At 49.9% G+C, this 27,855-nt stretch overlaps 3 protein-coding genes across 3 annotated transcripts; 2 read left to right on the top strand and 1 right to left on the bottom strand.

The window, feature by feature from the left end:
* Positions 1–105: 105 nt before the first annotated feature.
* C24H6orf132 (chromosome 24 C6orf132 homolog) lies at positions 106–19,418 on the top strand. The gene is made up of 5 exons (XM_040535533.1): positions 106–362; positions 4,909–5,024; positions 10,314–10,389; positions 10,741–13,492; positions 13,956–19,418. The coding sequence occupies exons 1-5, from the start codon at positions 215–217 to the stop codon at positions 14,059–14,061; spliced, it is 3,198 nt and encodes a 1,065-aa protein (XP_040391467.1). The 5' UTR covers positions 106–214; the 3' UTR covers positions 14,062–19,418.
* Positions 19,419–20,129: 711 nt separating this feature from the next.
* On the bottom strand, positions 20,130–23,915 carry WDR77 (WD repeat domain 77). Its single transcript, XM_040535535.1, has 10 exons — positions 23,699–23,915; positions 23,406–23,591; positions 23,131–23,272; positions 23,002–23,051; positions 22,271–22,341; positions 21,850–21,904; positions 21,506–21,577; positions 21,302–21,410; positions 20,787–20,855; positions 20,130–20,581 (listed from the first exon to the last, which is right to left on the bottom strand). Exons 1-10 carry the CDS (start codon positions 23,889–23,891, stop codon positions 20,422–20,424), a joined length of 1,107 nt encoding a protein of 368 aa, XP_040391469.1. The 5' UTR covers positions 23,892–23,915; the 3' UTR covers positions 20,130–20,421.
* A 41-nt stretch (positions 23,916–23,956) lies between these two features.
* ATP5PB (ATP synthase peripheral stalk-membrane subunit b) lies at positions 23,957–27,531 on the top strand. The gene is made up of 7 exons (XM_040535537.1): positions 23,957–24,090; positions 24,191–24,233; positions 24,532–24,677; positions 25,644–25,807; positions 26,221–26,346; positions 26,565–26,744; positions 27,368–27,531. Exons 1-7 carry the CDS (start codon positions 24,063–24,065, stop codon positions 27,437–27,439), a joined length of 759 nt encoding a protein of 252 aa, XP_040391471.1. The 5' UTR covers positions 23,957–24,062; the 3' UTR covers positions 27,440–27,531.
* The last annotated feature ends 324 nt before the right edge of the window (positions 27,532–27,855 follow it).

Raw genomic sequence — 27,855 nt, 5'->3', positions numbered from 1 at the left:
GCCCGGGGGAGGCCGCCCGGGGAAGGCTGCCCGGGGGAGGCCGCGGAGCCGCCGGCCGGGGCGCGCCCGGTGCTGCGGAGGCACCTGGGCGGAAGGAGGGGCCGGAGGTGGGGCCAGGTGGGCCCGGCCCGCTCCGCTCCGCACCGCTCCTGCCGCCCCGCTGCCTCCCTCGCAGCGGCGCGGCCCGGAGCCGCTTGGCGGCCGTCCCTTCGCCATGAAGAAGCACCACTCCGTGCAGGGCACCTTCAGCCGCCTCTTCGGCAAGAGGCACGGCGCCGCCGCCGCCACCACCTCGCTCTTCGCCACCAACCCGCCCTGGATCTTCACCCAGGAGGTCACCTCGGACAGTGCGGGCGGCACCGGTCAGTGCCCCTGGAGGGGCGTCCCGGGGGGGCAGGGAAACGCGTCCCGCAGCCTCCGGGGGGACGGGGAGGGACGGGGGGACGGCGGCGGCCCCGGCCCCGCGAGCTTCGTCCGTCGGGGCGGCGAGGGGAGGCTGCGGGAGGCTCCGCCACGGCCGCTGGAGGCCGCCCCCGCGCCCCGACGGTGCGGTGCGGGGAGGTGCGGAGCGGCGCGGTGCAGGGGGTACGGAAAGGTGCGGAGCCCCCGCCTTCCGCAGCGCGTTGTCGGCTCCCGAGCTGCTCCTCGGAGGGCTCCACGCGAGGGGAGCGGAGGCCGGCGTGCCGTCGGGGTTTATTTGTGCTCTCCGTGGGTTTGAGCGCAATGCCGTGCCCTGCAGGCTCGTGTAGGAGGGAGCCAAGTTAGCAGCCAGGTAGATAAAAGATAGCCGTCTGTGGACGAAGTTGGGTGGCTGTGAGGTTCCAGGAGGCGCTTCCAAGGCTCCGAAGTGGGAACGAGCATGGGGCGAAGCGGCGTCCCGCTGCCATCGCGAGGCGGTGACACCCCGAAGGGCAGCTGGAGGAGCTGAGATTCAGTGAGAACGTGGCAGGGAGTTCCACGCAGCTCTTACACACAAAAGGAGAACTGCTGATTTCTAACTGTCGTAAACCTGAGAAGAACTCAAGCTTCCCTCTGATGTGGTTTGGATTTAAAAAAAAAAAAAAAAGAAAAGGGGAAGAAAAAGTCGCTGTGTCTGCTTATTACAAGATTGATTTCCGTGTCTGCAATTGCAGTACAAAGGCATTCCTTTCAGGTGTAGGGAGCTGCTGTGGGGATCAACTTGCAAAGTAAAAGCCAGGAGTCTTTGAAATCAAGTGTAAGTACGAGCCATTGAATCACTCCTTAACATCCTCTTGGCGTTTATGCCATTAATCCCATTTATATGGGGTAGTGTGACACACACAGGCTGAGTGACCACGTTTAGCGCAGCGTGTGCTGAGGTGCGTGCTCATGGCGAGGAGTGGCGTGCCCACAGCCCGGCGGGCCCAGGGGCAGGTTTTACGGCATCCTCGACTCTTCTATCGTACCCACTGAAGCCTCATCCCAGGCCCTGTCTCTGAATATTTGCCGCATAGTTTCATGCCATTGTTGCTGCCAAAAGGAGTCCACTGTCTGTGCTAATCCCCACCTTAGTTTTTCATACAGAGTAAACAGAAGTTAGGCAATGTGCAATGGGTGTAGGTTTGCATGTCACTGACTCAGAGATTCCTGAATATAGTGACTGATGCCGCCTCCTCGCTGCGAGCTGTGGGTACCCCGGTGTCAGGCAGGCTGCACCTACTCCAGGTGATGCAACCCCGGAGCAGGAAGAAGTTCCACTGCATGTGTTGCAAATTGCTTATTTTATTTCCCATGACCGAGAGGACACAAATATCTTCAGAACAGGCTGAACACCAGAAAGCAGCCAAAGCGCAGTCGGGGCCAGCCGCTTCCGACAGCCTCCGAAGGAAGGTGTGTTTGTTTCCTGTGCCTCCTTCCAGGAAACGAAGCTGGCGGAGCAAGGTCTTGCCGGTGACAGGCTCTCAGCAGGCAAGTCCTGTTTATCTAGCAAAGAAAACACAACTACAAGCACTTCATTTTACTTTAATTAAATGCATTCAGGGTAGAGATGCTTAGTAATCTATGATCAAAGACCTTGTGATCTTTAATCCAGTTTCTCACTGAGTTTACTTACTCAGTGACTTATTTAATAGAAAATTCTTGTTATTTCAAGTGTCTGAACTCTACCTCTGCTCAATGAAGCTGTCTGAATCCAAATTTGCATGTTGCATTGGCCTTATTTCTTGCTGGCTACTTGCTGAATGTGGGGTCACCCGAGGGGTTATGCAAAACTAACAATAACAATAATTACTTGCTGGCATCTCGGGGATCCAGGCAGCTTCTCCTTTGCCATTTGGGCCCCTTACAGGCAGGGAGGTTGTAAGCTGTTGGTAGGACTACTATCACCAAAGCACCACGGATTAGTATTTTTTAAGGTGAAGAAAATGCCCCTATTGTAAAGACGCCCTTGTGAGAGAGGTTTAGGATAAGGGGAAAAAAGGAAGTCATGACTGACTGCAAGGACAGCGGCAGGATGATGGATACTGGTGGATGTCTGCCAGGGTAACTTGTGGTGTACTGGATGGGAGAAAGGAAAAGCTCACATGCTTGCTAGGCTAGGTGTTATGTCTCAAGGCTATTCTGGATTCATTCACCCCTCCGGAGCCTGGGGTATCTCATGTCCAGCCCCAGCATGGCCAAGTTCTTCATTTCAGGTGTTTGTACAAGTGCTTTTCTTCTGCAGGGATGCACATAAACATTTGCCCTTCCCTTTTGCCACTAAACTAAGCGTAAAGCTGCATTTCCTTGGAAGCTTCTTGCCTGATCTCTGCTGGTCCACAGAGGGCAGAGACTTAGAGAGAGCTTCTTGTATTCTGATGAGAGGAAGACCCAGAGGCTCTATAACATCTGTTTGAGGGGTTTGAGTTGGTTTTATAGAGAAAAGCCGCCATGCCTTCTAGTCTCCTCTACATGTCTGCAATGCCTGTTCTCTCCATCCTGCTTTAAGGTTATCAAGTCCAAGCAGCACACGCAGCAGTGCCGTGGCAGTCCGCGACAGCCGGGGGCTTCCCCTGCCCGAGCAGGGTTGGCAGCGCAGGGGGGGCTCAGGCTGGGCAAGGGGGGCTCAGGCACGCAGCGGGGAGCAGGGGCACTTGCTGGGCCAGGGCAGCGGGCGGCTGTTGGGACCATCTCAGTCACCGAGGCTGGCAGGGCAGGCAGCTCTGCTCGGGCGAGCGCTGCCTGGAGGTTTGGGAGGCTTGGAAACGCAGCCCGGCCCCTCTGCCTGTGCGGGGCTTATGCAACCCTCTCTCTTCTGCTCCTCAGCCTTCAATGTCTGTACAGGACTTGACAGAAACTATTTCTGTGCTTCACACCTTGGCACGGGAGTTTGAGCACTGTGCTTCCAAATTGCTTAAGGAGGAGAAAAATCTGTTTACTTCTCAGTCAGTGTCTTGGAGTGGAGGGGTTGGCTGTCTGCTGCTGCCTCCTCTCTCTGAAATAACTATTGAAATCTGCTGGGTGGGAACGCTCCGGATGAGTTTTCTCCCTGATCACAGCCATTTTGCACACTTTCCCCCTCCTTTCTCAAACCCTTGTACTGTAATTTGGTCTCCTTGGCTGTGAATTATTTGTGTATCTCCTTCCAGCCAAGGTGGGGTTTATATGCTTCAGTGCTTCTGCTTGTTAATTCATGCTGTTAATCAGACACAAAGAACGTAATTAAAGTAATTTTATGAGCTTTATTCACCGTCAGAAATAAACCGGCCCAAAAGGTGTGGTTGAAGGTAAAAGCACAGGGCTGGGAACCAGGAGGACCTGATAGCTTCCCCTGCTTGTGACGCCAGGGCTCTGCGACAGCCTTTCTGCCACAGTTTATCCATTCATAGTGGCATTTAATGGAAAGACGCTCACAGCCTTTCTTCGTAGGGCAGGAGTCTAAAAGTGTTGTGGCAAGCATGATCTGTCCTCCAGTGCCAATTGCATCGGAGGCCAGACGAACTGCTCCAGCAGCGTGCAGAAGGATGCTGCGGGCGATGTGATGTCCCCCGCATCCCCCCGTCCGGCGTCTCCCTACCACTGCCCTCGGCACCCGTCCTGCTGGCAGCAAAACACACAGGAGGCAGAAAGAAAACTTTCTGGGGGAGCCCCTGTGTCCCAGAGGGAGCAGTGAGACATTCTCGTCCACCTGAGTCCTAAGGGACCATGCCGCTGCCAGTGGGCAGCCAGGCTCCGGCTCACGTCCGCTGTCCCTCCCTGCTGTGCAGGTGGCAGGGTCGTGCTGTCGTGATGGGGCTGAGCGAAAAACCCGTAATTAGCTCTGGGCTTTGATGCAGCTGCTCTGCCCACAGGCAGCAGCTCCTGGTTTGGTGTGGGCCGTGGCTCTGCTCCTGGCTTTGGCCTCCCCCCAGTACCAGCTGCTGACAAATGAGCCAAAATAAATTCCTACCCGTACTTAGAGGCTGTTGTGTTGTCTCTGGACAGCCACGGTCCTGGGGGCTGGAGCCTCACCACCCTATAAAGAACTGATCCATTTGCTCCTGAAGCGTTTTCCTTCCCCAAACCTAACCTGAGTGGGGAGTGAATTGAATGCTTGTACTGACTTCTGACTCTCCTGAGGTAAATTTAAGTTTTAAGAAATTTAAGTTCTTTAAGAAATAAGCCTTTCAGAGGGACTTGGCCTGCCCCGTGCTCTTTCAAGTCCAGCATCGGGAGCTCTGGGAAGGCTCTTGCTGTCACAGGGTGCCAGGGCTGCCTGGCTGGGTCCTGCTCCCCTGGACCTGCCTCCTCCTGTCCTCAGCTCAGCTCCAAACACCCAGATATTCCCCAGTCTGATGTTTCTTGCTGGTTCCTGGGAGCTGAAATAGCAAATCCTTCACAGCGCTTCCTGAAATGAGATGTCGTCCAGCACTGTTTTTCCCTGTTGCCTCGAACGCAATGCTGCTGCTAACAGTCTTCTCTTCCTCTCAGGTGATGTGATCGAAGTGTATTATGGCGATAATCGCTTTGGGACGATGACCGACTCTGGAACAGCAACACTCAAGCCTCGTCCGAGAGTCCGGCCGATGCTGACTTTCTTGCCCCTCGTGAGTATCAGGCTCGCTGCTGAGGTTGGTTACAGCAGAGCTCGTAGCTGGTGCCCAGAGCTCGCTGGGCTGGCTGCTTCTCTCACCCTCTACCTGGGGGAAGAAAATAAATGAAAAGCCAAACCACTCTATAATGATGGTGGATACAGGGATTAATAGGTGATCCAAGTTCAGGATTTGTGTTGGACATAGGCAAGGTACTTGGGTAAGAGACGTGAGTGTTATCAGACTTGTATTTTCAATTAAAAAAAATCGCTGAGCACATAGGTGATAGAACTGGCTCGCGCTGCAGTTTTTGTAAGCACTACTGGCAGTCTTTCTCTGCATCAGGCATGTTGTTGGATAGAGCGATAGCAGAGCTGTCACGTTTTTGGCATGGGAGTGAGGAGGCGATGCAGCAGGTGTCTGTGGAGAGGCTGATTGCCTGCACCAGCTCCAGATACACACTTCATCCTGGTGTGAGACCAGGGAGTGTTGAATGTAAGCACGTAGAAAAACTCTCTGGCTCTGTTGCAATTCCTCTGAATGCAGGGAGACCAAAGCCCCTGGCACAGTTACTCCTAACTGCATGCTCCTTTCTAGGACCCTCAAGTTCTCCATTACTAAACTTTACAGGAAATCTTGTCCAACACACAGAACACCCTCCTGTGTGTCTCCTCTGTCCCATAGCAAACAGTAGGCACGAATGTCAAATATCACAAGCTCAGCAAACGTGCAAACTGGGGGGTGGGTGAGGTTGCATTTTTTCCTTATTCTGTAAGAAGACCGGCTTCTGCAGAGACCTTGTCGCTCTCCAAAGGCCGACAGGGAGGAAAGATCTGCAAGTACTTGCCAGATGGAGTTAACCCCAAGACAACATCTTCGTGCGTGGCTTGTTGAGTTTGCAGTGGTTGAAGTCGCGTACCTGATGAGCTCTGACAGTGAGCATCAAAGCACCGCGAGCGTGCGCCAGAAGGCGAAGGCGGCCGCTGGCAGCGAGTGGGCGATGTGGAGCTCCACCGAGGGCGAGGCTGGGAGTGGGAGCAGGACGGAGGTTTGCTGCCGTGGTTTCTAGGTTTCGCTCTCTGCATCTGAGCAGTTGTGGGCGGCTGTCACACCTGTGTTATCAGCACATGCTCGTGAACCTTTACATGGTTGTTGGACTGTTGTTTTTCCCAGTCTCTGGGTGGGCGAAACAGCTCTGAGCAGAGCTACCAGTGCCCCAGCAGCAGCTGGACATGGAGACCACAGCAGTGAGCACCAATGCAGCTGGACCTGGAGCTGTCTTTAACCCAGCTGAGACACCCCTCCCACTGCCTCCAAAAGCCACAGGCGCTTGCTGCTGGCGTCGATGCTCTGCTGCCAAGCTTTCCTCCTGTGGAACGCACCTTTCTGAAGGTCTTATCTCATGAAGATGACAGGGAAGTGCATGACTGCTCGGAGGTTTTCTGGAGAGAGCAACAGCTAAATCTGAAGTGATAATCACAGGTCACTGAAGACAGTAAAACACTTAAAATCCCTTTGTCTTGACAAGTAAATCCTCTCTGAGCAAGGGATGTTTTCCTTGTACATCCTCATCCTTTTAGAGCAGTCATCACCTACAGCAGCAAATGGGCTGGTCTGCTGTCAGCCAGCTACAATTAGGAGTTCGTGGGGTTGCGCAGGTGTCATTTGGAGGACAATTGTGGGGGTTATACATCAATTTGGGTGCATAATTAGCAAGTTACAGAGGTTATGGGCACAAAGGGGTTGTGCCCTCTGTGATGCCTTCCAAAAGACAACAGCAGGTGAAAGAAATCTTGTGTGTGCTGAGCTGAGTAGGGGTGGTGCGTGAGAAACTCCTGGTATTGCTGACTTCAGTGTGCGACCGTACTGGGACTGGGTTTTGCAGAGCACAACCGGGCTCTGGCATCTGCTCAGAGCTTCCAAATGTTTTACTAGTGGAAATGAATGTGTTTCTGGATCTAACAGCACAAATGGAATAAGTACTCAGGGCTGTCACCCTGGCAGTGGTGTTTGCCTGCAGCCTTCAAAGGCACAGCTGGCCCTTGGGGGGGTTCCCCACAATGGCCCTTCTGAGGGTCCCTCTCACCCTGCTCCTTTTCCAAGAGTACCATGTTTAACTGAAGAAATCAGCAGGTGTAAGCTACGTTTTTTAAGGACCAGTCTGTGTTGGACATTTGCATTATTTCGATTAGGTTCGATCCTGATTTGTCACAGACGCTTCTGCTGCCACGTCCATATTGGCGTTGGGCTGTTGTGCAGCCGCCGGGCTGTTCTCCTGCCTTAACCCCTTCTTCCCATCCAACCCCTCCGTGTTCCCTGGCGAGGGGCAGCTGTGGCACCTGCATGGTAGGTGTGAGCCAAGGCGATGAGGTGCCTTATCCGTGGGCACCTGGCAGCTCTTCTGCTGCCTGCCCCCAGCAGCGAGCTACCCAGGCAGGCACTAGCTGTCCCTCAGGACAGTGTCCCCTTCCCCTGGGCACAGGACAGCGTCCCCTTTCCCCTTCCCCTGCGGCTTCCTAGGAGCTGCAGGTGAGGGCAGAGCTTTGGCAGCCTAGGGGACTAAATTCCTTTGGTTAACCACCAAATGTCCCAGGCTCTGCTTCAAAACAAAGGGTTTGGAGGTAGCTGTCCGTATTTGGGGAAATGCTTGGCCTTTTTAAGATGTCCAAGATGTAAGGCAGTTATATTTTGGTGCCTTTTTTTTTTTTTTTTTTTAAAGGAGTGACCTCGAACCCTAGCTCATTTAATGTATGGGAAGCATGGGCTTCCAGGGGAAGTCCATGGGAAGGACTGGGGGAGCTGGGGACGGTAAGGACAGGCAAACTCTTTCACTGAGGGCAAGGGATCTCTTTCACTGAGGGCATCTGTTTCAGGGATTCCTGGTCATCCCAGTGAAAGCTCACCCCCAGCGGGATCCTCAGCACACACAAATCTGATTTGAGCACCACGAACTGGAAATGCAGGTTCCTGCTGCACCACCCACCAGAGGCAGCAGCCTGCTCTGAATCAGCTGGAGCTTTGCTGAGCTGGTCGCACCCCTAGCAAACATACAAGAGGAAAATAATCTTTCTGGTCATCTCTCAAGACTGGCAGCGTACTGGAGATGCTTTCCATTTTAGAAGCCAGCTTATGACATGAAGATGGGTGTTTTTTGAGATGCTGAGCGTTAGCAACTGCAACAAAAATTTTTAGTGTGAAACAGGCTCACCCAGTTTTTAGGACCTCATGAAATGACATGTCCAAAACTACTCATCTATGACGTGTGGACTTTGTTTCCTCCAATTTTGCATACATCTCTTCCGTCTGCTGTTCCCTTTCTACTCCTATCCAAATGTATGATGCATACATTGATTTTAATTCAGGCCAAATGAGTGCTCAGACGTTTTTGTTTCTCTGTAAATGAACAGGTATCCTCAGTGTGCTCCGAAGACTGGCAGCAATGAATTTTCACAGCAAGTGGAAACTGCTGGGCTTTTTCTGTGTGGCCTTTGGTATCTCATTGCACTGGACAATTTCATTCTCAGATCTCAAAGTGCCTGTGTTACCCTTTGCCTTCCCTCTGGCTTTCAGCTGGACCCAAGGATCTCTCCCCTGCATTGTCCTGTATGTTAGGAACAGTAAGGAGGTCTTAGATGAGGTTGTAAGGCTCACCTCGTTTATTTTGCCACTAACTAACAGACTAGTCCTTATGCTTTAGCAGACCTTGGCTTCTCCACCAACATGAATTTGCCTGATCAGTTGTGCAATCCCGTGAGCTGTGCGTTCCCATTCACTCTCTCCAGGCTGATCTATAACTAGCTCACTCACTTGTGGTTATAGAGGATCTTTGGTAATCTGCAGGGTGCTAGGCTTTGCAACCAAAGCATGCGTATTTTCTTCTTATTTTGCTGTATGTTAGTGGGTGGGGGGCGTCCCAGGGCCCTTCTGAAGGAGCTCTGGCTGCTGCTGCTGCTAAAGTCAGCCCTGCCCTAGCAGCTCTCACGTTCCTGAACTTCTTACACCCAGTGCAGTGTGTAATGTTAACGTGCTGCCTGCAGCCTGCTAGCTGGATACACCGAGCTTAACCTTTGATCAAGGAGACTTTGGAATCCTACAGCAATCTCCTGTAAAAATAGTGCTAATACCAGTGAAAGGCAAAGGGCACCGGCTTGATTATTATCTAGGCTTTTGTGTACAGAAAACCAGTGCACAGACGTGGTGCAGACTGACTGTAGGATGTTTCCTTTGCACAATGGGCTGTTAACAGCTAACGCAAACAGCTGCCTGGGGTGAGGAGCAGTGCAACAGGGCTGGCCCTGCGAGGTGAGGACGGAGCCAACGCTGAACGGTGTGTCCCTGACTGCTGCCCAGGGGCCTGGGAGCTCCTGATATTTCCTCGCTATGGTCTCTCCCAACGCTGGTATGTGAAAGCCCAGTCAACTGCTTCGGTCACTTACGTCTGTGCTGACAGCCTGATTCAGCATCAGTTTGTGTTTTGGACGTGGGTGCGTTAGTGTATGTTTCGTGAGCAACTCCAATCCCTCTGCAGAGCAATCTCAGCAGTGAGTCACTGGAGGAAAGAGGAGAGGCTTTCTGCTTTTGGCAGGTGTATGAGGCAGGAGCCCTGGTCAGCACTCTAGGTGAGTCAACATGCCTTGAATATCTCACAGTGGGTGGTTATAATTATCTAAACTGCCCTAGCTGTAAGCACCCTCACAAATGTGTAGGCTGCTAAATTGCATGGTCCTATACCAGCTAAATGCACTGCTGAATTTTCAGCCTGAATGCTAAGGGAGTAATTGAGAGTGAAACAAACCACACAAGTAGCAGTTTTCCCCAGACTGTTCAGATATGCTGGTGCCAGAGTTTCCCAAAAACCTGGAAGCCTTTCTGCAACTTCAGTGACTGTGGTGTGTACGTGACTGTGGCAGAGGCTGTCAGTGCTTGCTGGAGAGTAATACCCACAAAACCAGTAGGAGCTATTAAAATTGGCTTGGTCTGTGAATGGTGAGAAACTAATCCTGCTGATCCCACTCTGTGGAGCTCTAAGCTTGGATGTGAAACAGCCGTCCTCCTATACGGCCTGTCTGTACCTGACTAGTGCGGGGAATTGTGTCCCTGTGGCTTGCGCAACCTTGATTGCTTTCCTTGTCCCCTTAAACGGTGTCAACAGCAGCTATTGCAGTACCTCCATGTCTAGGAAATGGCACTGCATCCCATCAGGCTCCTGTTTGCTTAGATGAATTACCAGCTATGCAGCCTACTGCCCTTTGTTCTAATACCCTGGGCATAAAACTAACAGCTCCGTTTTCTCAACTATTGCAGAATGCCCAGGAATCCCATGGGGTGGCTGTGCCAACGCCGTCAGTGCCAGAAGACTTTGAAGAAAAAGCAGCTCTTGGTAAGGGATTTTCTCTGTTAAGTGAAGACATGTTCAGCAATGCCCTGCCCTTGGGCTCGGGGGATCCTGTGAAGGAAGCGTGCATGTACCACTCTCTGGAGCAGACAGTCTGGTCATGAGATTTTTAATGCTAAAATCAAGCCTGCTATTAATAACTTTTTGAAGTTCTTGGAAATGAATTCATTTCTAAGGGGTGAGGCATAGTGGCTGTTACAGTTGAGCAAGCTTTAGACAGCTGTTGAGCAAAATAAACCGGCTTCCTAGGAGGATGGCTGGCCAGAGGCGATTCTGGGCTTCGCAGTGCTGACGGAGAAGGTGTTCATGCCACCATGCTCTTGCTCTTCCTTGCAGGCCCTGGCTCCCAGATCAATGGGAACTACCGAATGTACAGTTCAGTGGGGGACCTGCGCCCGCAGGCTCTTGACGGGGATGAGCTGGATGAAGACATCCCTCCGCCACCATCAGTACCCCCACCACCCCCTCCAACAGCATGGGCCCCCACGCCACCGCCTCCAGCCTCACCAGCCCTACAGCCGCCTGAAATGCGGCCGCCTTCACCACCACTGCCACCACCTGAGACAGTGCCGCCACCTCCTGCCATGGCACCTCCACCACCCCCAGCCTCCACCCTGTCCTCCCCTGGCACGCTGGCCCCTCCGGACTTCATCCCGCCGGCCCCACCGCTCTCCAAGGCCCCTGTGCTCTTCACCAACGGCATTTCCAAGTGGAAGTCTGAGACTGTGCTGAACACGAGGCAGGCGGATGCCGAGGGACCACTCCACACCACTGAGGCGCAGGTGCCAGCTGCCCCCAGCCCGAAGGAGAGCCTGCAGCCCCCCAAGCAGTGCCCCGAGCCCCATCTCACCTTCCCCAGGTCCTTCAAGGTGCCCCCTCCAGCCCCAGCCCGGTCCTCCTCCATCCCCGTGCAGGAGAACCAGCCCGCCCATCAGGAGCCCTTCACCAGGCAGCCCCATGCCCGGCCTCCCCTCCCGCCATGCTTTACCATAAGACCTGCGGCCAAGGCTCACGTGGGAGAAGCCAAGGAAAGAAATCCCCCGCTGAGACAGCCCATCACCAAGCTGGCCGTGCCGGCCCCTCCACCGCTGAGCCCCAAGCCAGGTCCAGGGATCGTTGGCCGGTCCCTGCTGCCCAGCTCAGAGTCAGAGAAGAGTCCCCAGCCAAAAACCACCAACAAAGACTCTCCTCTGAAACCCGAAGTTCTCACTGCAAATGACCTGGAGCTGCCTCCTCCGGATTACCCGACCTCTGAGGATAGCTGGAAGGATGCCGGCAACCTGAGCAGGCTGCAGCATGAGCTCTCGGCCCTGCTGCACTCCCCCAGGAGGGAGGAGAGGCAGCCGGAGGTGCCAGCAGCTCCCCGGCCCGCAGACGGCAGCACCAACCATGCTGGCAACCATGTGCCTGGCCCCAACGGGCCCCAGCTCACCGGGCCTCCCAGGAAGGCTTCGCCATTACCCACAGGAGGGGAGACTGAGAGGAAGGAGGGGCCTGGCAGCCCCCCCAGTGAGGCACAACCAGCTCCCGAGAGCAACCCGGCTGTGCAGACCCGCAGTGTGATGAAAATCAGGAACGAGCTGGAAGCGGTGTTCTCCCTGAAGAAAGAAAGAAAGCCTGCCCTGGGGCTCACTGGCCAGAAGCAGGGCCCCGAGAATGGCAGCAGCACCCCACGTTTGCGGCCGAGCCCCTCTGACCCGGGTGATGCAGTGCTGCCAAAACCAGCCCCGAGCCTGCTCCCAGCCCCAGTGGTGGCTGCTGCTGTTGCAGAGGAGACGACAAGGCAGGAGGAACATCCCGTTCCTGTCACCCCTGCTGCTAACAAAGCCATGGAGAGCTCGACCACTGCTCCCCAGTCCCCTGACAGCAGTGTGAGCGCCCCAGGCCCGCCTCAGAAGCCAGAGGAGGAGCCCCCTGCTCCCGCTGCCCCATCGCCCCCCATTTCCCCAGCACCGCAGCCTGGCGCTGTCATCTTCCAGTACAAAGTGCACCGGGCCGGGGCTGGCTCGGCCGAGCCTCCCTGCCCCACAAACTCATCCGGCAGCCCCCCAGGAGCCTTGGGCCCGGGGGAGGAGGAGGTGCTGATCCACCCCGTGACGGGTGAGCGGGTGGAGCGGGGCTCCCCCATGGCACTGCTGCTGGCGGCCCGGCAGCGTGCGCAGCGGGGCCGGCTGGGCAGCGAGGCGGGGGGCCCACCACGGGCAAAGCCACCCCCCAAACTCAGCAGTGCCGCGTCGGACACCACCTCCACCACCAGCTTCTACCGCCACGAGTCCAGGCCCTACTCCTTCACTGTGGTGCCCCGGCCTCTGTCAGGGACAGGACAGAGCAAGCTGCCATCCTTCTCCAGCTCCTCGGAGCAGAGATGGGTGGCGGGCGAGGGGCAGCCCCCCGGGCACCAGCGGGCCACTGCCTCCAGTCTGCTGCGGGGCCTCCTGGAGTCGGGTCAGCCGAAACGCCCCGAGCCCCCCAGCTCTGCCATGTCCAGGGAGGACGAGGAGGAGGAGAAGAACGGGGAGATGACGCTGGACTACGCCATCATCCCGCCACCCCCTGAGTTCAGCAACGAGGCAGATGAGGCTGACAGGATCCCCCAGAGCCAGGAGGGGAACCGCAAGTGCCCCAGCTTCCCCGACTGCAGCCGGGGCTCGGAGGCACCACGGTACTTCAGGTGGCCCGGCTACGGCCGTGGCTACAACTACGGGAACAGACAGGAGCCCTTGGAGCAGAGCAGGAGGAACAGCGACCTGACACCCCACTATCCAGATTACAGTGGCTCTGCTGGTTACTTCGGCCGTGGTCCAAACAGCCGCCCACTCATCAAAAAGCGGCTCTACGTCTCTGAGCCTGAACGCTCCTACCCCAGAGCAGCTGCCCGGGGTGCGGGCGCGCTCTCATCCTATGGCCCTGGGGCATACAGCTCCTCGGCTGGGGAGGGGGCCCGCCGCCTGGGCTCTGCCCACCGGAATGGCCCCGCCAGCACGCAGGGCAGGCGGACATCCATCGATTCGGCTGGGAAAGCCGGGCCGTACAGCAGTGCTGACACCAAGTACAAGGCGCAGAATGGGGATTTCTCGGCAGCCGGCAGGTACGTGCCTCCCTGAGCTGACCTCCCGTTGGTGCTTGGAGGGCTTGCATGGTGCGGCTGGGCAGCATGGGTCGTTGTAACAGCCCTGGACCAGGACCAAAGGATGGCTTTGGTCTTGCTCCAGGGCTGTTATAAAGACCCTAGAGAAATTGGCATGAAAGCACCACCTGGGGTCATCCACCACAAGCAGTGGAGAAAAGAGCTTTGCAAGTGGCACTTGCTCCACCAGCTCTGCAGTGGGGATGTAATGGCAGCACAGTGGCCATGCTGATCACAGGCTGGGGCCAGCACCTCACTGCCACACTTGTCCCTACAAACACAGACATGGGCGAGGGGCTACTGGGGGGCTCCTTGCAGGGGAGAACGAAAGTTTTCCTGCTCTGATAGAAAAGCACTGCTATTTGGAATAAAGATACGGGATTTCCTTGGCTTTCAGTGACTTTCCCTGTTGTCTTCCCTCCAGACCTGCCCACGGCAGCTCACAGTACAGTGGACCCACCAACACCTTCACAGTCAGACCCGGGACACGGCAGCCTATCTCCTATGCCTACCAGAGTGGTCACCGATAGGCTTGTCCATGGGGCTGCTCTGCCACCTTTGTCCTTCAGCCGGGAAGAGATGAAGAGGTGCCTCAGTGGCTCACCTTCTCCCTTGGCACCAGAAACAGTCCCAACCCAGCCAGCAAATGCACTGCTTGAAACTACTGAGGGTGAAGGCGGAGAGCAAATTTTGGACTTGAACTCTTCTCAAAAGACTGTCATGGAGAGTAGTTACTACAGAGGACCAGCTGCTGTTCGTGAGCAAATGTGTTTTTCCTTCTCTTCCCACTCCCCCAGTATTATTTTCAAAATTGCAGCTTGATTGATAGGTCTTCTAAGAAAGTGAAAGAGCCTAAAGAGCCTTAGTTCTCTTTAAAGAGCATCACCACTGGAGAGACTGTTTTCAGTTTTGTTTTTTTTAATTGGTTTACATGCAACATGCTTGGGAGCGGGGAGAAAACAACCGGGAGATATACATAATGGAAGCAAGCTGGTGTGTATCTAAATCTAGGGGAATTAAAATAAGAACGTGAGGTCAATTGGATAGAAATAGTTTAGGATGACTAGATCACCACCCCCCTCAATAGCCTTAAGCAAATCAATTATGCCGATGCCTTAAAAACAGCTTGGTGCCTTAAAAACAGCTCGTGGCTCTCTGTGCCTATCCCCAGGAGCTGGGGTCAGCAGCTTCACAAAGGTCTGAGCCCCCTTCCCCTGGGTGTGACCACAGGGGTCAGCAGCTTTGGGAGTGTGGGGCCTTGCTTTCCTGTTCCTTTTGGTCGCTGCAAGTGTTTCTGTTGCTAATTAGTCATCGTGGAAGGCTGAGAGGCCAGACTGGATGGCTGTAAAGCACTCTGGCAATACAAGACATTCAGCAATTCTTCTTTCCCTTTGTCAGAGGTGGTGGGTATTAGTGACTCAACAGAATGGTACTGATGGGGCTTTCTTCCAGGATTATTTTGCCGCGTAATACCCACTGTAAACCCCACCTCTAAAAGCTAAGCCACTTAGTTCTTATAAACTGAGGCTTGGCTTTGTTTGATTTAGGGGACTGATAAGCTAAATTTTGGTAGTTGTAAAGTATTTGACACTCCTGGGTGTGAAATGTCTCCAGTGACATACCTGAGGGACCTGTCTCCAGCTATTTCCATTAGCACATTGTGAACACTTGTCTGGGTGTTGAGTGTGTGTGCAAGCCTGTCTCTGCTCTGATCCAGCGCGGATCTGTCTGAAGGAGCTAGCGATGGCCATGCTGTGCCATGGGATAGAATAGTCTGAAAGAGGGTATCTTACGCTTTAGAGAGCAATGCGCTCTCACTCTAACTGACCAAGTTTTGAATAGCTAACCTCCGGAACTTAGGAACAAATACAATCTTCCTCATAGGTAAACTTGCTGAAAATCACTGTAAGATAGGTGTAAAAAACTTGTAGAGAGTATTTTCTAATCACTGACAAACTAAAAGCACTTTGAGACATTAGTCTACTTTTATTGAAAGCACTTTCTATTCTCAATATTATACAGTATCATTAGTTCCACTCAAACTTATCTTGCATTGTGTTGCAAGCAGATTTTGCTCTACAATTTGACTCAAAACTCAGTGATATATTTTCCCTCAGTGCAATTTTCAAAACAGTTACCTTCATTAATGTCACGTTGTTGACATTTGTTTTATGTTATTCCCAACTCTACCTAATAATTTAACAGCTGTTTCAAATATTGCAGAGGTTTCAAAGTATTCTGAACTTTACTTTGCTGTGAACAAAATGAGAACACAAATACCATAATCAGCCTAATAGCTAATTCATAGGATGTTGTTATGCCAGTAAGTCACAGTGACTAGGAGTATTTCCAGACGTGTTCACCCCAGCTGGTACTGAAATAACACATTTTAAATAACTGGATGTTCATTTATGAAGAAAAGGAACTATGGAGTAACTGTCTGGGTGTTTTAAGTGTACCAGTGTCATGCAGAATAGCCATTTGCCCTCCTCCCCCCCTCCTGGTGAGGAAGTTTCCCATGTGAGGAGCATCTTGAGAATTCTTATTTATCTATGGAGGTAAAGCCGTGATCATGTTTGCATAGCTTCAGGGCTGTGTTTTAGTATCGGATGGAATTTCACCACTTTCACCTAAAACAAAGCTTCACTGATAATACTGCAACCTGATCTAGATTTTTGCACAATAACAGTTACAACTGCAAAATTAATTCCTAAAATTAGTTTAAATGTAAACAGTTGTTGGGAAACTTTGGCCTATGTTAAATTCACACCAACACAGTCTCTGGACAATCTTCCCCCTCTTACAAACTTTCCTAAATCTGAACATAGCCCCAGCAAAAGTTTTTCTCTTTTTTTTATTTCTTTTTTTTTTTTCCAGAGCAAAATGTGAAACTCCAGTGTTGGCACTTACTTTGAATTTCGTGTTTACTATTTCACCCACACATGCAATTCATAAGTAGTTGTAATACGTACGGGTGTTATATAGTGTGGAATGTCTTGTTTCTGGTAGCTGTATATTTGTTTATATTAAATAGTAGAAGCCTGAGAATGTAAGTCAGTTTTATGTAATAGCCATTATTCATTCAAAGAACACCCATTCTGGGAATGCATGGTAGACTAAGCTGTAATGAAATCAGGTAGGACTGTTCACAGTTGTAAAACTGGTTAACCAGAATGTTTGAAGCAGCGAAACTGTTCTATTCTTTAGACACTTTGGGCTATCCCTGCTGCTTTTGAATGCATTAGGAAAATACTAGAATTTCAGTAACAACTAGACATGCCAAGGCCACTGGGAACTGTTCATTTAACAAAGAAATCACTGTCAGAGCTGTTGACAGCCAAAGAACTTACAAAAGTGTAAGAGTTAAACCTGTAATGAAGAGCGAGGACTGTTTGCAGCTGCCAGAGTGGGGAACAGCTCCCTCTTGCTTGGCCAGGTGATGTGTGCTGTACCAAGTACGATTCCTGTTTCTCCTCCTTCTCCCCCAGCTCTTTCACGATGAAAACTTAGAGGAGGAGGAAACCGAGGGGTATTAACAGAGCAAAGCAACCTACCTTATAGACCAGCCATAGCACTAGAAGTTATCTTGACACCTGACAATGGAGTTCTTAACGCTTCAACTCTCTTCTGAGTTTGGTCATTCAAGTCTTGATACAACATAAATTATCCCCTGCAGCTGTCTTCTCCTCAAAGTACCTGCTACAGTAGCATAACTGATAGCTTTACTTGTAAAGCATTTGGTCTGAACAAAGTCTCTTATTTATGAGTGCCATTGAAAACTAACCTTCTTGCATTAAATATGTCTGGATGTATTGTTTTATTACATGCAGTCTGACTTTTTTTAGTATTCTATTGTCCACCTACTATTGAGATTTTTGCGTGTAGGCTTAACAGGACAGGAAGAAGTCTTAAGTTGGCCTCAGTAACAGTCTGAATTTCACCCTTCCTAGGGCTTTGTCCAATTCCTACTTAGCAGTTGATACAAGACACTGGCAATTTAAGTGTTTCCAGAAGCCTGATCAAGGAAGGAACAGGCAGCTAGCCCTAGCTGCCCCTTCGCTTTGGAAACACCCCTCGCATCCAGCTGGTTAGGCAGGCTGAGAGCTTTTACACTTCAACCTGTGCTTCTATAAATAGCATTCTTGGTTTTGAACTTTTCATTAGTAATGCAACTTGCATATTTATTTGCAAGTCCTAACTACAACGTTGTACTTAAAATTGAAAATGCAGTGTGAGTAATGCAAGCAACAACATAAAAGGCAGGCTTGTCTTCATAGTGGCTTACTCTCTCCACTCCTCCAAATTGTTTATTTGCATTCTCATCTCTTTAATCCAGGCCTGGCTACAGAACAAGGTTCTTCATTAGGGAAGCGTGCAATGTATCTTGAAGCTTTTACTGTGGCCACAATATATTAGTGTCCCTAAACCTGAACAGCGTGTAAAGTAGCCTGGGCAGTGTTAGCATACCACAAAACCCATAGAATTCTCCAATTCCTTTGCAGATAGCTTATAAGTCAACAAGCATTGATGTGGTGGTGTCAGTGTTTCTGCTGTGTTGCCTGCATGCTGGTGTGACTATTTAACATGGCCTTGCTGGCTCCTCGTGATTATACCCTTGCTAAGCTAACACAACATGTTAGTGACTGCTAGATAACCTGTTGCTCTTCTGTGCTTCTCTTACCATGGTGGAAAAGACAAGTGGTAAAATGGGTAGATGCTCTAAAGGAACGTGCAAACTTTTGACTACTGTCACGCTGGCAGCTGCTGCCCTCCCGTGGCAGAACACAAAGCTTCACCCAGATTTGCAGGACACTGAAGCATTTTGTATGCTATCGCTCTGACAAAGTCTTTAAGCGGTTGTACCAGAACAGGATTAATGTATCAGTAATAACCTTTTGTCCATATGGTTTTCACCTTCCACCACTATGCTTATTTTTGCCATGGACAGTAGTGGTGTACTCACAGCATCACAATTCGAGGAACGTACGTGGTTTAACACTTGATATTGGGAACTTGTTTCTTTTAGCTGTACACAATGGAAACACTACTTGCATTAAATAGCAACGTGGTGCATGTTTATTTAAGAATGGTTGCAACTTCAGGGCTGAAATCACTTCAGCTGTATCAATGATCTCAGCTAGCTATTTAATATTATGGAAGTGGCCCAGTGAAACTTATAGCCAGTTATTAATGAACACTATGATTTATTTTAAAACTCTTCCATTGTTCTCAAAGACACCTTTTTCACAACCAGCACAAGACCTGTTTCAGTTTTTAATACACAATCAGAGATCTGTAACAGGTGTAACTTTTTCTTGTTAACTTTGCTTAGCTTGTTTAAGGAGTAGTTTTGAGGGAACTTGTCAGTTTTTATAATCATTTATCTTTTCCTTACAATACACTGCTCTAGATCAGAAAGTTTGCTCTGTAAACAGTTATGACAGTGGAATTCAAAAAGGAGCAAAGTAAGCTTAAAAAGGAGAAAAAGTACAGAGACTGAGAAAGCTTATTTGGCTTAAAAGTTAATGATGGGTTCTGCATGATTTGGATCAACAAAAATAAAGGTTTATATGGAGAGATGAGCCCATTTACAGTTTAGTGTCACTATCATTCTAAAGTAGCATTATTGTAACAGTATTTTTTATTTCATTAGCCAAGACCCACTTTTGTCTGTCTAGCAAGTATTAGTCTGGAGCAAGCCACAGCTAGAACAGTAGCAATGTGTGTAGAGCAAAGCGATTTATTTTCAGTTAAATATGTTCCAGGGAAACAGTTTAGTTTGGAAGATGTTATATTACAAAAAAAAAAAAAAAACAAAACCTCTAACGTTTATGTGGAGTCCATCTCAGGGGATTACAGGAATGTTTGAACCTCTCAAGTCTCCAGCGAAAAAAGTCACTAACTGCAAGTGCATGAGGAGTCTTGTTTATCACCAAGAGTTTGATTACAGGAGCAAGCAAATGAAGACTGAAATCCTTAGTCCAGTTTTTTCCCTTACATAACTTTTTGTTCACAAGTCTTATCTTTGAATATGTTGTATTCAGCAGAGGAGCTGAAACATGGTGTCAAGCTACTAACTTCTCTTGGCTTTCAGCATTCTACACAACAGCCCCTGTGAGCTGGCCTCAGCTTCAAGCCAGTGGTTGAGCGTTTACAGGTCCTGGTATTTCAGCATGTCATGCACCATCACAAAGCTGTTTAATTATAGGACTGCAGCTGGGATCCTTGTCATACAGCATATGCGACTCGTCACACCAAGCACTGGTATTCCAATACTAATGGAGAAGTACACAAATAGTGCTCACCATGGGATTATCCACAATAGTAGATAGCAAAAGCCAGCCTTCTGCGCTGCGTGCTGCACTAAGGACAACAGGGGAACCTTTCTGGTCTTAAATGCCAACATGTCTTCCTGTTCAGTTGGAAGGAAGTATTTACACAGCAAACACTTAGCTCAGGTAAGGCTTCTGCATCTACCTTAGTAAAGAGGTGTGGGTTTGTGTGTGTGGTTTGTTTTTTTTAAACCTCCCCAAATAATTTGTTTCTATTAGTTCTGTGGGTGGCTTGAAGAACCAAGGGAGGAATCAAGTCTTTTTGATTTTATTTTATTATACCTAATCCCGTCTCCAAAACTCCTTTGTGCCTGAAGTCAATATTTTTTTCTGGGTAAAATACTGAAGTCTTATCACAGGTGAAGCCAGCTCCTGAGGAGAGGGTAAAGGCTGGTTTGTAACTAAGTTATGCCTAATTCAAAATTACTACAAAAACCTTCTTAGTCACAAGCTTCAAGGCAGACACCAGTCCGTAACCAATCCAGTTCACAAACACCTTTGACTTCAGGAGAATCAAAGTAATACCAGGAAGGAATTTGGACCGATGAGTTTATAAAACTATTCTTTTACACAGTTGACTCCAGAAGCTTCACCAGTTGGTATGGGGACAGTGTGATGTAAAACCTGATGATCCCATCCAACTGTAGTGAGCAAGGCATTATCTGAAGGAGACCACGATAAGCCTTTTACAAAGTCTCGATGAGAACGGTTTCTGAACCTGGAAAACACGAACACTCTATTAGGCACAAAGCACTGTCACTAAGAATTTAAGGGCTTGTGCACTTCCTAACTGCTAGTTTGTTAGGATGATGCTCCCCAATTTAAGGACTCTTTTCATATTCCCTTCAGCATATAAACAATTAACTTAATGAGAAATCAGCATGACAAACAACCACAGTAAATACGCCCCTTCGGGTACTTACACCTCTGAAAGGTCTGAGTCCAGAACAGCTACTGAACAATCTTCACTAATTGAAGCCAGTAAAGGTGAACTAGAGGATAGAGATGAGACACAGTCAGAACAATCAAATACAAGAAAGCTGTAAGGAAAGATGTGTGAGAAGTACATGTCTTAGCAAGCCAGACCCAGGTAAACTGAATTAACAGACACCAAATCTTACAGATTTTTTTTGTCAGGTTGTCAGTACACTATGCAAGAACGTGCTATTAGCGTCAGAAAGCAAGCAAGCTCCTCAAGGTGAGGTGACTGGAGTAAGAAAAATCCCTACGATGAATTGGCCAATTCCAAATGCTACAAAAATGCTGTATGTTCACACATCTCCAAAATCAGACGTTATTTGGCTTACTCTATTCTTCACTATTAATCCTCCTCTATAAAATGACCAAATCTAGTACTCCCATATGTTTTACTCTAAAAAATGGTATGGCTTTCAAGGGTATGTAGTCACACGCTCTACACCAGTATCTCAGACCGTACCTATGTGTAGAAAACGCAAACCCCGTGATACGTCGGGCATGCACAGTGGAGCTGAGGGCAGAATCAGGATTCTTTGTGTCTACTAGTGCAACTGTTCCATTTTCATCACCTTTAAAGGAGAAAAGGAGAATGAGGTTATTAGCAAAGCTGTCATGAAAAGAAAGACCTTGATTTGTCTGGTGAAAGTTAAAGATCACTTCTTACCCAAAGCAAAGATGTCACTTTTCTGTGGATGCCACAGGACTGAGGTAGGGAGGTAATTACAGGCACTGCAAACTGTAAGTTAAGGGGAGTAAGTGTAAAGAGAGCAGTCAGTACAAAGACGTTCCTACTCTATCCCAGTTAGGGCTGCTACTGCACTAAGAATTATTTAAAAGCTGATTTTACTCCTGTGATAGTGTTAGATTTCCTTAGGGCTTAATAGGCTTCTGTGACCAAGTAGTCAGATCACTAGATTGAAGTTAGATGGAGAACTTAGGCATAAAACAATTTCTTCACAAAAAAAAAAAAACAACATACACAAGCAGTGACTGCATTCAGAAACATACCAATTCGAGTAGCTGGTTTGGGGCATCTGGTGTCCCAGAGTAATGTTCTGCCATCCTATAAATTCAAAGCATATAAGGTTTTTACAACGGTTTTGCAGCAGGGGGTAGACATAAACCCAGATTCATTGCAGTACTGCTACTGACCCACACTCAAACCCACACTGTCTCTTCCCGTGTTTAAAATGATGCTGACATTAACGTGAAGTTAGCTCCTTCAGTCATCCCCAGGACAGAGCTAGGAACGCCCACATTTTAATACAAACCTGTACATATCGGCTTGGTACAACCACTGGAACATTTAAACAACACACGGAAACAGCTTAGAACACAACAGGTGGTTTCTCAGTAAGCGCATTTGACTATAAATAATTAAAGTTAAATCTCATTTTTATCAGGTAGATTCATGCAGAGTTAGCTTTACCTCAGCACAGGACAGGAACACAGTGTCCTTACCAGGACAGGAAGCCACACATGTCACTGCATCGGAGTGAGCTACCAAAAGCACAGAAGGATAAAGAGCCTCAAAGATTGTACCCAGACTTCCCACATATTCCCAGTGCCCAATCAGAGAACACAGACAAGGGAATGAGGCTCTCTGAAGGCACAGCGGTGTAATAGTTTATGCCCAGATCCAGGATAACTTCTAGTCAGTGACAGATATCCTGAGATACTGAGCATCCCAAGTTACTTCCTAGCAAACTGATGAGCTGCCAAACGCAACCACAGCCACCACAGTCGCATCCCTGTGACAGAACGAGCTTGAAGCCTCTCCAGACAAGAGGCCAGTTACAAAGGGTCGGGGGGAAGAGGCCAGATGAGCAAAACACAGCCTCTGCTGGCACTGGAGATCACAGTATGACATCTCCAGAGATCTGTATTCTCTGGTGAGCTGGAGTTCAAAACAATACGGCTTTGATCACGCGAGCAGGTGCGAGAAAGAAATTTCAGTATAGAAGAGAACACACTTGGAGATGCAGGCAAACGAGTCTTACAGCACAGCTTTTGCAGGGAGAAAAGAACAACAGAAAGAAACACGCCTGTGCTGGGAACTCCACAGCCTGGTTCGCCCGAGGTCACGGCAGCAAGCATGGCTTGGCCCCGGGGACGTGACCAGCAAACAAGAGGTGCAGCCCGGGAGGAGCCGGCACTCACCTCTGTAGGAGCGCAGCACCGCTTGCTGCGGCAGGTCCCAGACTTTCACACTGCGGACGAGAGAAGCGGTCAGGGCCCAGCACTGCAACCTGGTGTGGGGCGAGGGGTGGGAGATCTGGGGGCACTCACCAGAAGTCCTGTCCGCCGCTGACCACCTGGGTGCTGCCGGCGAGCACGGCCACCGTCGTCACGATGTCGTCGTGCTCGTACTTGCAGAACTTGTTGACGATGAGGGTCTCGTTCTCGTCCAGCTCCCACAGCTCCACGGCGCCTGCGGGGCACAGGGGGGGCAGCCCCCGCCTCACCGGGGGACACCGGCGGGGGGGGGGGGGGGGGCGAGGAAAGGGGGAGAAAAGGGGGGGCGGAAAAGGGGGGCGGAAAAGGGGGGCGACCCCGGGGCTTACCGGAGTCGGAAGCCACCAGGATGCCCCTGTCGGCCACCCAGCGCAGGTCGGCGACTCCCGCCTCGGTCTGGACGCCGGCGGTGCAGAAACCCTCGCTGGGGGCCCGCCAGGGGTCGGCGAACACCCAGAGGGAGCCGGCCCAGCAGCGGCCGCTCAGCCCCGAAGCGCCCAGCAGCAGGGCTCCGTCTGAGGGAGAAGCGGCTCAGCACCCCCCGTCCCGTCCCGTCCCGTCCCGTCCCGTCCCGTCCCCGTCCCGTCCCGTCCCCGTCCCCCCTCATCCCCCCGCCGCCTGCCTGCGCGGTAGTGCGCGCCCTCCAGGTGCCGCTCCATGCACGCGGGCGCGTTGGGCGGGATGTTCCACTGGGGGCCGGCCGCTGCCTCCTCCTGCTGCTGCTGCTGCTGCTGCTGCTCCCCGCCCGCGGGGGGCTCCGGGGGCGGCCCCTGCCCGGCCGGGCCCCGCTCCGGCCCCGGCCCCGGCTCCGCCATGGCACCGCCGCCCCCACGTGCTCCCGCGCGCGCCGCCGCCGCCGCCTCCTATCGCGAGAGGCGCCCGCCTCGCCCCCCGCCTCGGTATCGCGAGAGCTCCGCGCCGCTGCCGCCATCTTGGTGCCGAGGTGGCCGGCGGTCACCGGGACGCAGCGGTCGCGGCCCGCCGCCATGTTGTCCCGCCTCGTCCTCAGCGCCGGTGAGCGGGGGCGGCCGGGGGGGGGGGGGGTGGGGGGGATAACGGGGGTGCAGGGGGGGAGCTGTGTGCTGACGAGCGCTCTGCCCCTCTCCTCCCGCAGCCCCGGCCCTGCTGAGGAGCCTGCGGCCCGCTGCTTCCGTGGGGTGAGTACCGGAGGCTGGGGGCGGGCGGCCCCGGGGGGGCTCGGCACGGAGCCGGGGGACCGGGGTCGCCGCCTGGCTTCAGGTACCGCGGACAGCGCGGTTCTGCCCTCGTGTCTCTAAGAAATGCCGCAAGGGTACGGAAGGGCAAAGGCCGTGAGGAGTCGCAGGAGGTTATCTCAATCCTGACCCTTTCTCAAAGCGGGCATAGCTCAGGCGTGCCTAGTTTTATAACTGGAAATGCGTTTCGCGATGGTTTTTGCAAAGTAATAGGCTTAACAGAACCTTTTGTTATTTGTAGCGTGTTGCACATTGCAAGGCCGATTCATACGAGTCAGCAGCATTTGGCTCCTTTGCCTCCTTTGCCTGAGAAGGGAGGAGAAGTACGTCATGGTTTGATCCCTGAGGAGTTCTTCCAGTTCCTTTACCCTAAAACAGGAGTCACAGGTTAATATATGCACGTATGTCTTATCAGTGTGCATTTAGTTATGCTTGTTTAATTGTGTTCACAATTGTGGCTGGTAAAAAGGTAAGACACCAAGGAAAACACGGGATTTTCATTGGTGAGTATCCTGGATACATTCAAAGCACAGTGTTTTACCTTGGGAGGAGAGGAAGAATTTTTATCTTCTATTAAATATTGATTCTGCAAGGTAAGTTCTTTAAGGAGCTCGGAATCTTTGAGTTTTGTTCTTTGGACATGAGATGGGGAAAACCTGTGTGGTAGTCCTCAGACTAAAGTGCCTTAGAATAGCCTGGTCAACTCAACAGCCTGCACCAGGCGCTTTTGCATATGTAGAAGAAGATTATGAAAAATGAGCTAGCGCAGCACTTCTTGACTTTAAAGTTGGGTACCTGTGCTTTAAAGAAATGTTAAAAGTATATCATGAGCTTGGTCTTGTAGAAAGGTTGATTTGATGGCCGGCCCTCAAAACCAATAAACACAGATATTTCTGCAGGTTTCTGAATGAGCAGAAGCTGCAGGTCCTGTAGAAGGTGCGACTTGCTTTCCACTCATGGCGAGCACCTTCCCTGCAACCTCCCTTTTGGTGTTATTGGATTTCTGTGGGAGCACTGTGTGCAGTTCTGGGTGCCACAATATCAAAAGAACATAAAGCTATTAGAGAGCGTCCCAAGGAGACCAACAAAGATGGTGTAAAGTCAAGAAGTGTTTGGACAACTTTCTGTCAGACATGGTCTGATTTTTAGGTGGTCCTGTGCAGAGCCACGAGTTAGAACTGATGATCCTTGTGGGTCCCTTCTACCTTGGGATATTCTATAATTGTGTGCTTCTGTTCTTGGTCATGGTACAAGAGAACATTCCTGATCTTAAACTATTTACATCTTATGTGTTTGACTTCAGTAAACTACTTTATGTTTTGTACAAATAACGCTGCTTTATTTTTTCTTTAGGGCCTTACATGTTGGGAACTGGACTCCTGCTTTACTTTCTCTCTAAGGAAATCTATGTAGTTAACCATGAGACAGTTGCAGCTGCCTGTATATTGTCAGTCATCATTTATGGCATTAAAAAATATGGGGCTGATGTAGCAGCTTTTGCTGACAGACTTAATGAGGTAAAAAAAAAAAGTCATAATCCAACTTTGCAGTATCTAAAAATCTTAATTAATCTGCTTAAATATGTCCTGGCTGTAATAAAATGTGAGCCTAATCTTTTCATAATGTTTAAATAAAGTATGTTTTAGATCTTACGTCTATGTTGTTACACGGGCCTTCAAAAAAAAAAAAAGAAAGAAAACCACCTTATTCAAGAACACATATTTAGTGTAATTATTTTTTTCTAAGCATGGTTAATTGTGAACCCTAATTCTTCTGTCTTGCCATCCTTTAATCTCAAACCTGACACAGTCCATCTTGATGCAGACATTTCTCAATTTATAATGCAAAACATCGGAAGATAGTTGCGGATCGCTTGTTTTCTTTGTATCTTATTTTTATTCTGAACCATATTTTTTGTTTCTTCTTCCAGGAGAAAATTGCTAAGGCTTTAGCTGTTAAAAATGATGCAATTAGAGATCTTGAGACTGCCATTGAGCAGGAGAAAAAGGAGCAATGGAGAGCTGAAGGCCGCAGTTACCTCTTTGATGCTAAGCGGGTATGCAGTTTCAGCTCTGCTGTTCGCTTTTAACTGCTGCCTCCACTACATAATCTGGGTGCCTCTTGGACTGCTAACAAGTAACAATAAATCACTTACAATCTCTGTGTTGCAGACCGGCAGTTCCACCACTGGATTGGATGACTTTGTGGAACTGTGCTCTGCTGTTCTGTACTTTTGCCGAGTGTTAATCCATTGATTTCGTCTTCTGTGTCTAGAATAACATAGCAATGTTGCTGGAAGCCAATTACCGAGAAAGATTATTAACAGTGTACAATGAAGTAAAGAAAAGGCTGGACTATCAAGTGGCCATGCAGAATCTAAAGTATCAAAAAGAACAAGATCACATGATTCAGTGGGTGGAGAAGAACGTTGTTCAGAGCATCACACCTCAACAGGTACTTTTGTTGTTTTGTTGTTTTTTCATCTGTTTTATGTTTTAGACTATAAACATAGGTGCTGTACAGTGCTTCTGACTTTAGTCAGAAAATACTTTGATCATCTCTGGGTGACTTGCAAGCATGGCTGCAACGCGTTCCTACTGCTGTATGAAAGCTAACAAGCCCAGATATTAGGTAAAAGATGCTCATGTTGCTGGTGAATTGAGCTAGTCATTTGTGGTATTTGTTCTTGCACCATAGAGCTCAGCTTGTGATTAAAATGTAGCTAACAGGTAGGGGAATTTACTTCTAAAATTCTCTGTGTAGACCATGGAGGCTTAAGATCTACAGATGGACTCTGGATGTCCTTTCTTTTAAGGAATGAACCTGTTAACAGCAAATCATTCTCTTAGTTCTGCTTGTAGATGCTCTAATGTACGTCATTACCGGAATTTGAATGTGCTTTCATGAGCTGTAGCAATATCCCTTTTAATCTGTAACTTATCTTCAATCTGTAATTTATCTGTAAATTTTGTGTGTCTAAAGAGAAAATCTAAAACGCATTAGAATACCTGTTTTGCTTGTTTAATTGTCTTTCATAAAGTCTTTCTCCTGAAAGCTTTTTTCTTTTCTTTTTGCAGCAGAAGGAGAGTATTGCAAAGTGCATTTCGGACCTGAAGGCATTATCAAAGAGTGCACAGGTGGCAGTGTAACCCCGTAGCAACTGAATGCACTGACATGTCTTCTGACTTTTTGTTGGAAACTCTATGATTCTAAAATGTCATTAAAACAAACAAACAAACAACTTTCCTGTCTTTGACTGCCAGTAGTAACAGTGATTTCCTTTCTGTTTTTGTAGTAGCTTGATCAGTAATGTAAACAAACCACTGAAATTAGATTATAGTGGCAGGTTACTTTCGACCACAATTTGTGAAGCTCTGTATGGTTCCTGTATGGTTCTGTATGGTCCTGACGGAGATGCAGAATTTGTCCACTGTGGTGCTAATACACTCACCAGTTTTTGGTTTCAAATCACCTATTATAATGCCCTACAGTTATTTTCCGTAACTGTTAACAAGTTTTAAAATCAAAATGACTGCTAGTGCTCCCATTCACCTTGTTGGCGGAC

Source organism: Cygnus olor, chromosome 24 (genome assembly GCF_009769625.2).
Source record: "Cygnus olor isolate bCygOlo1 chromosome 24, bCygOlo1.pri.v2, whole genome shotgun sequence".
Taxonomy (NCBI): Eukaryota; Metazoa; Chordata; class Aves; order Anseriformes; family Anatidae; genus Cygnus; species Cygnus olor.
This window is presented reverse-complemented; position numbering and strand designations above follow the sequence as displayed.

Bases quoted from the DNA above. Each gene is read 5' to 3' on its own strand.
- C24H6orf132 (XM_040535533.1), top strand. From the start codon at position 215: ATGAAGAAGCACCACTCCGTGCAGGGCACCTTCAGCCGCCTCTTCGGC. The intron at 363-4,908 runs GTCAGTGCCCCT...TCTTCCTCTCAG, and splicing joins GGACAGTGCGGGCGGCACCG to GTGATGTGATCGAAGTGTAT. The intron at 5,025-10,313 runs GTGAGTATCAGG...CAACTATTGCAG, and splicing joins TGCTGACTTTCTTGCCCCTC to AATGCCCAGGAATCCCATGG.
- ATP5PB (XM_040535537.1), top strand. From the start codon at position 24,063: ATGTTGTCCCGCCTCGTCCTCAGCGCCG. The intron at 24,234-24,531 runs GTGAGTACCGGA...TGTTATTTGTAG, and splicing joins CGGCCCGCTGCTTCCGTGGG to CGTGTTGCACATTGCAAGGC. The intron at 26,347-26,564 runs GTATGCAGTTTC...TTCTGTGTCTAG, and splicing joins ACCTCTTTGATGCTAAGCGG to AATAACATAGCAATGTTGCT.
- WDR77 (XM_040535535.1), bottom strand. From the start codon at position 23,891: ATGGCGGAGCCGGGGCCGGGGCCGGAGCGGGGCCCGGCCGGGCAGGGG. The intron at 23,273-23,405 runs GTAAGCCCCGGG...TGTGCCCCGCAG, and splicing joins CCTGGTGGCTTCCGACTCCG to GCGCCGTGGAGCTGTGGGAG. The intron at 20,856-21,301 runs GTACGGTCTGAG...TCTATCCTCTAG, and splicing joins TTTGCGTTTTCTACACATAG to TTCACCTTTACTGGCTTCAA.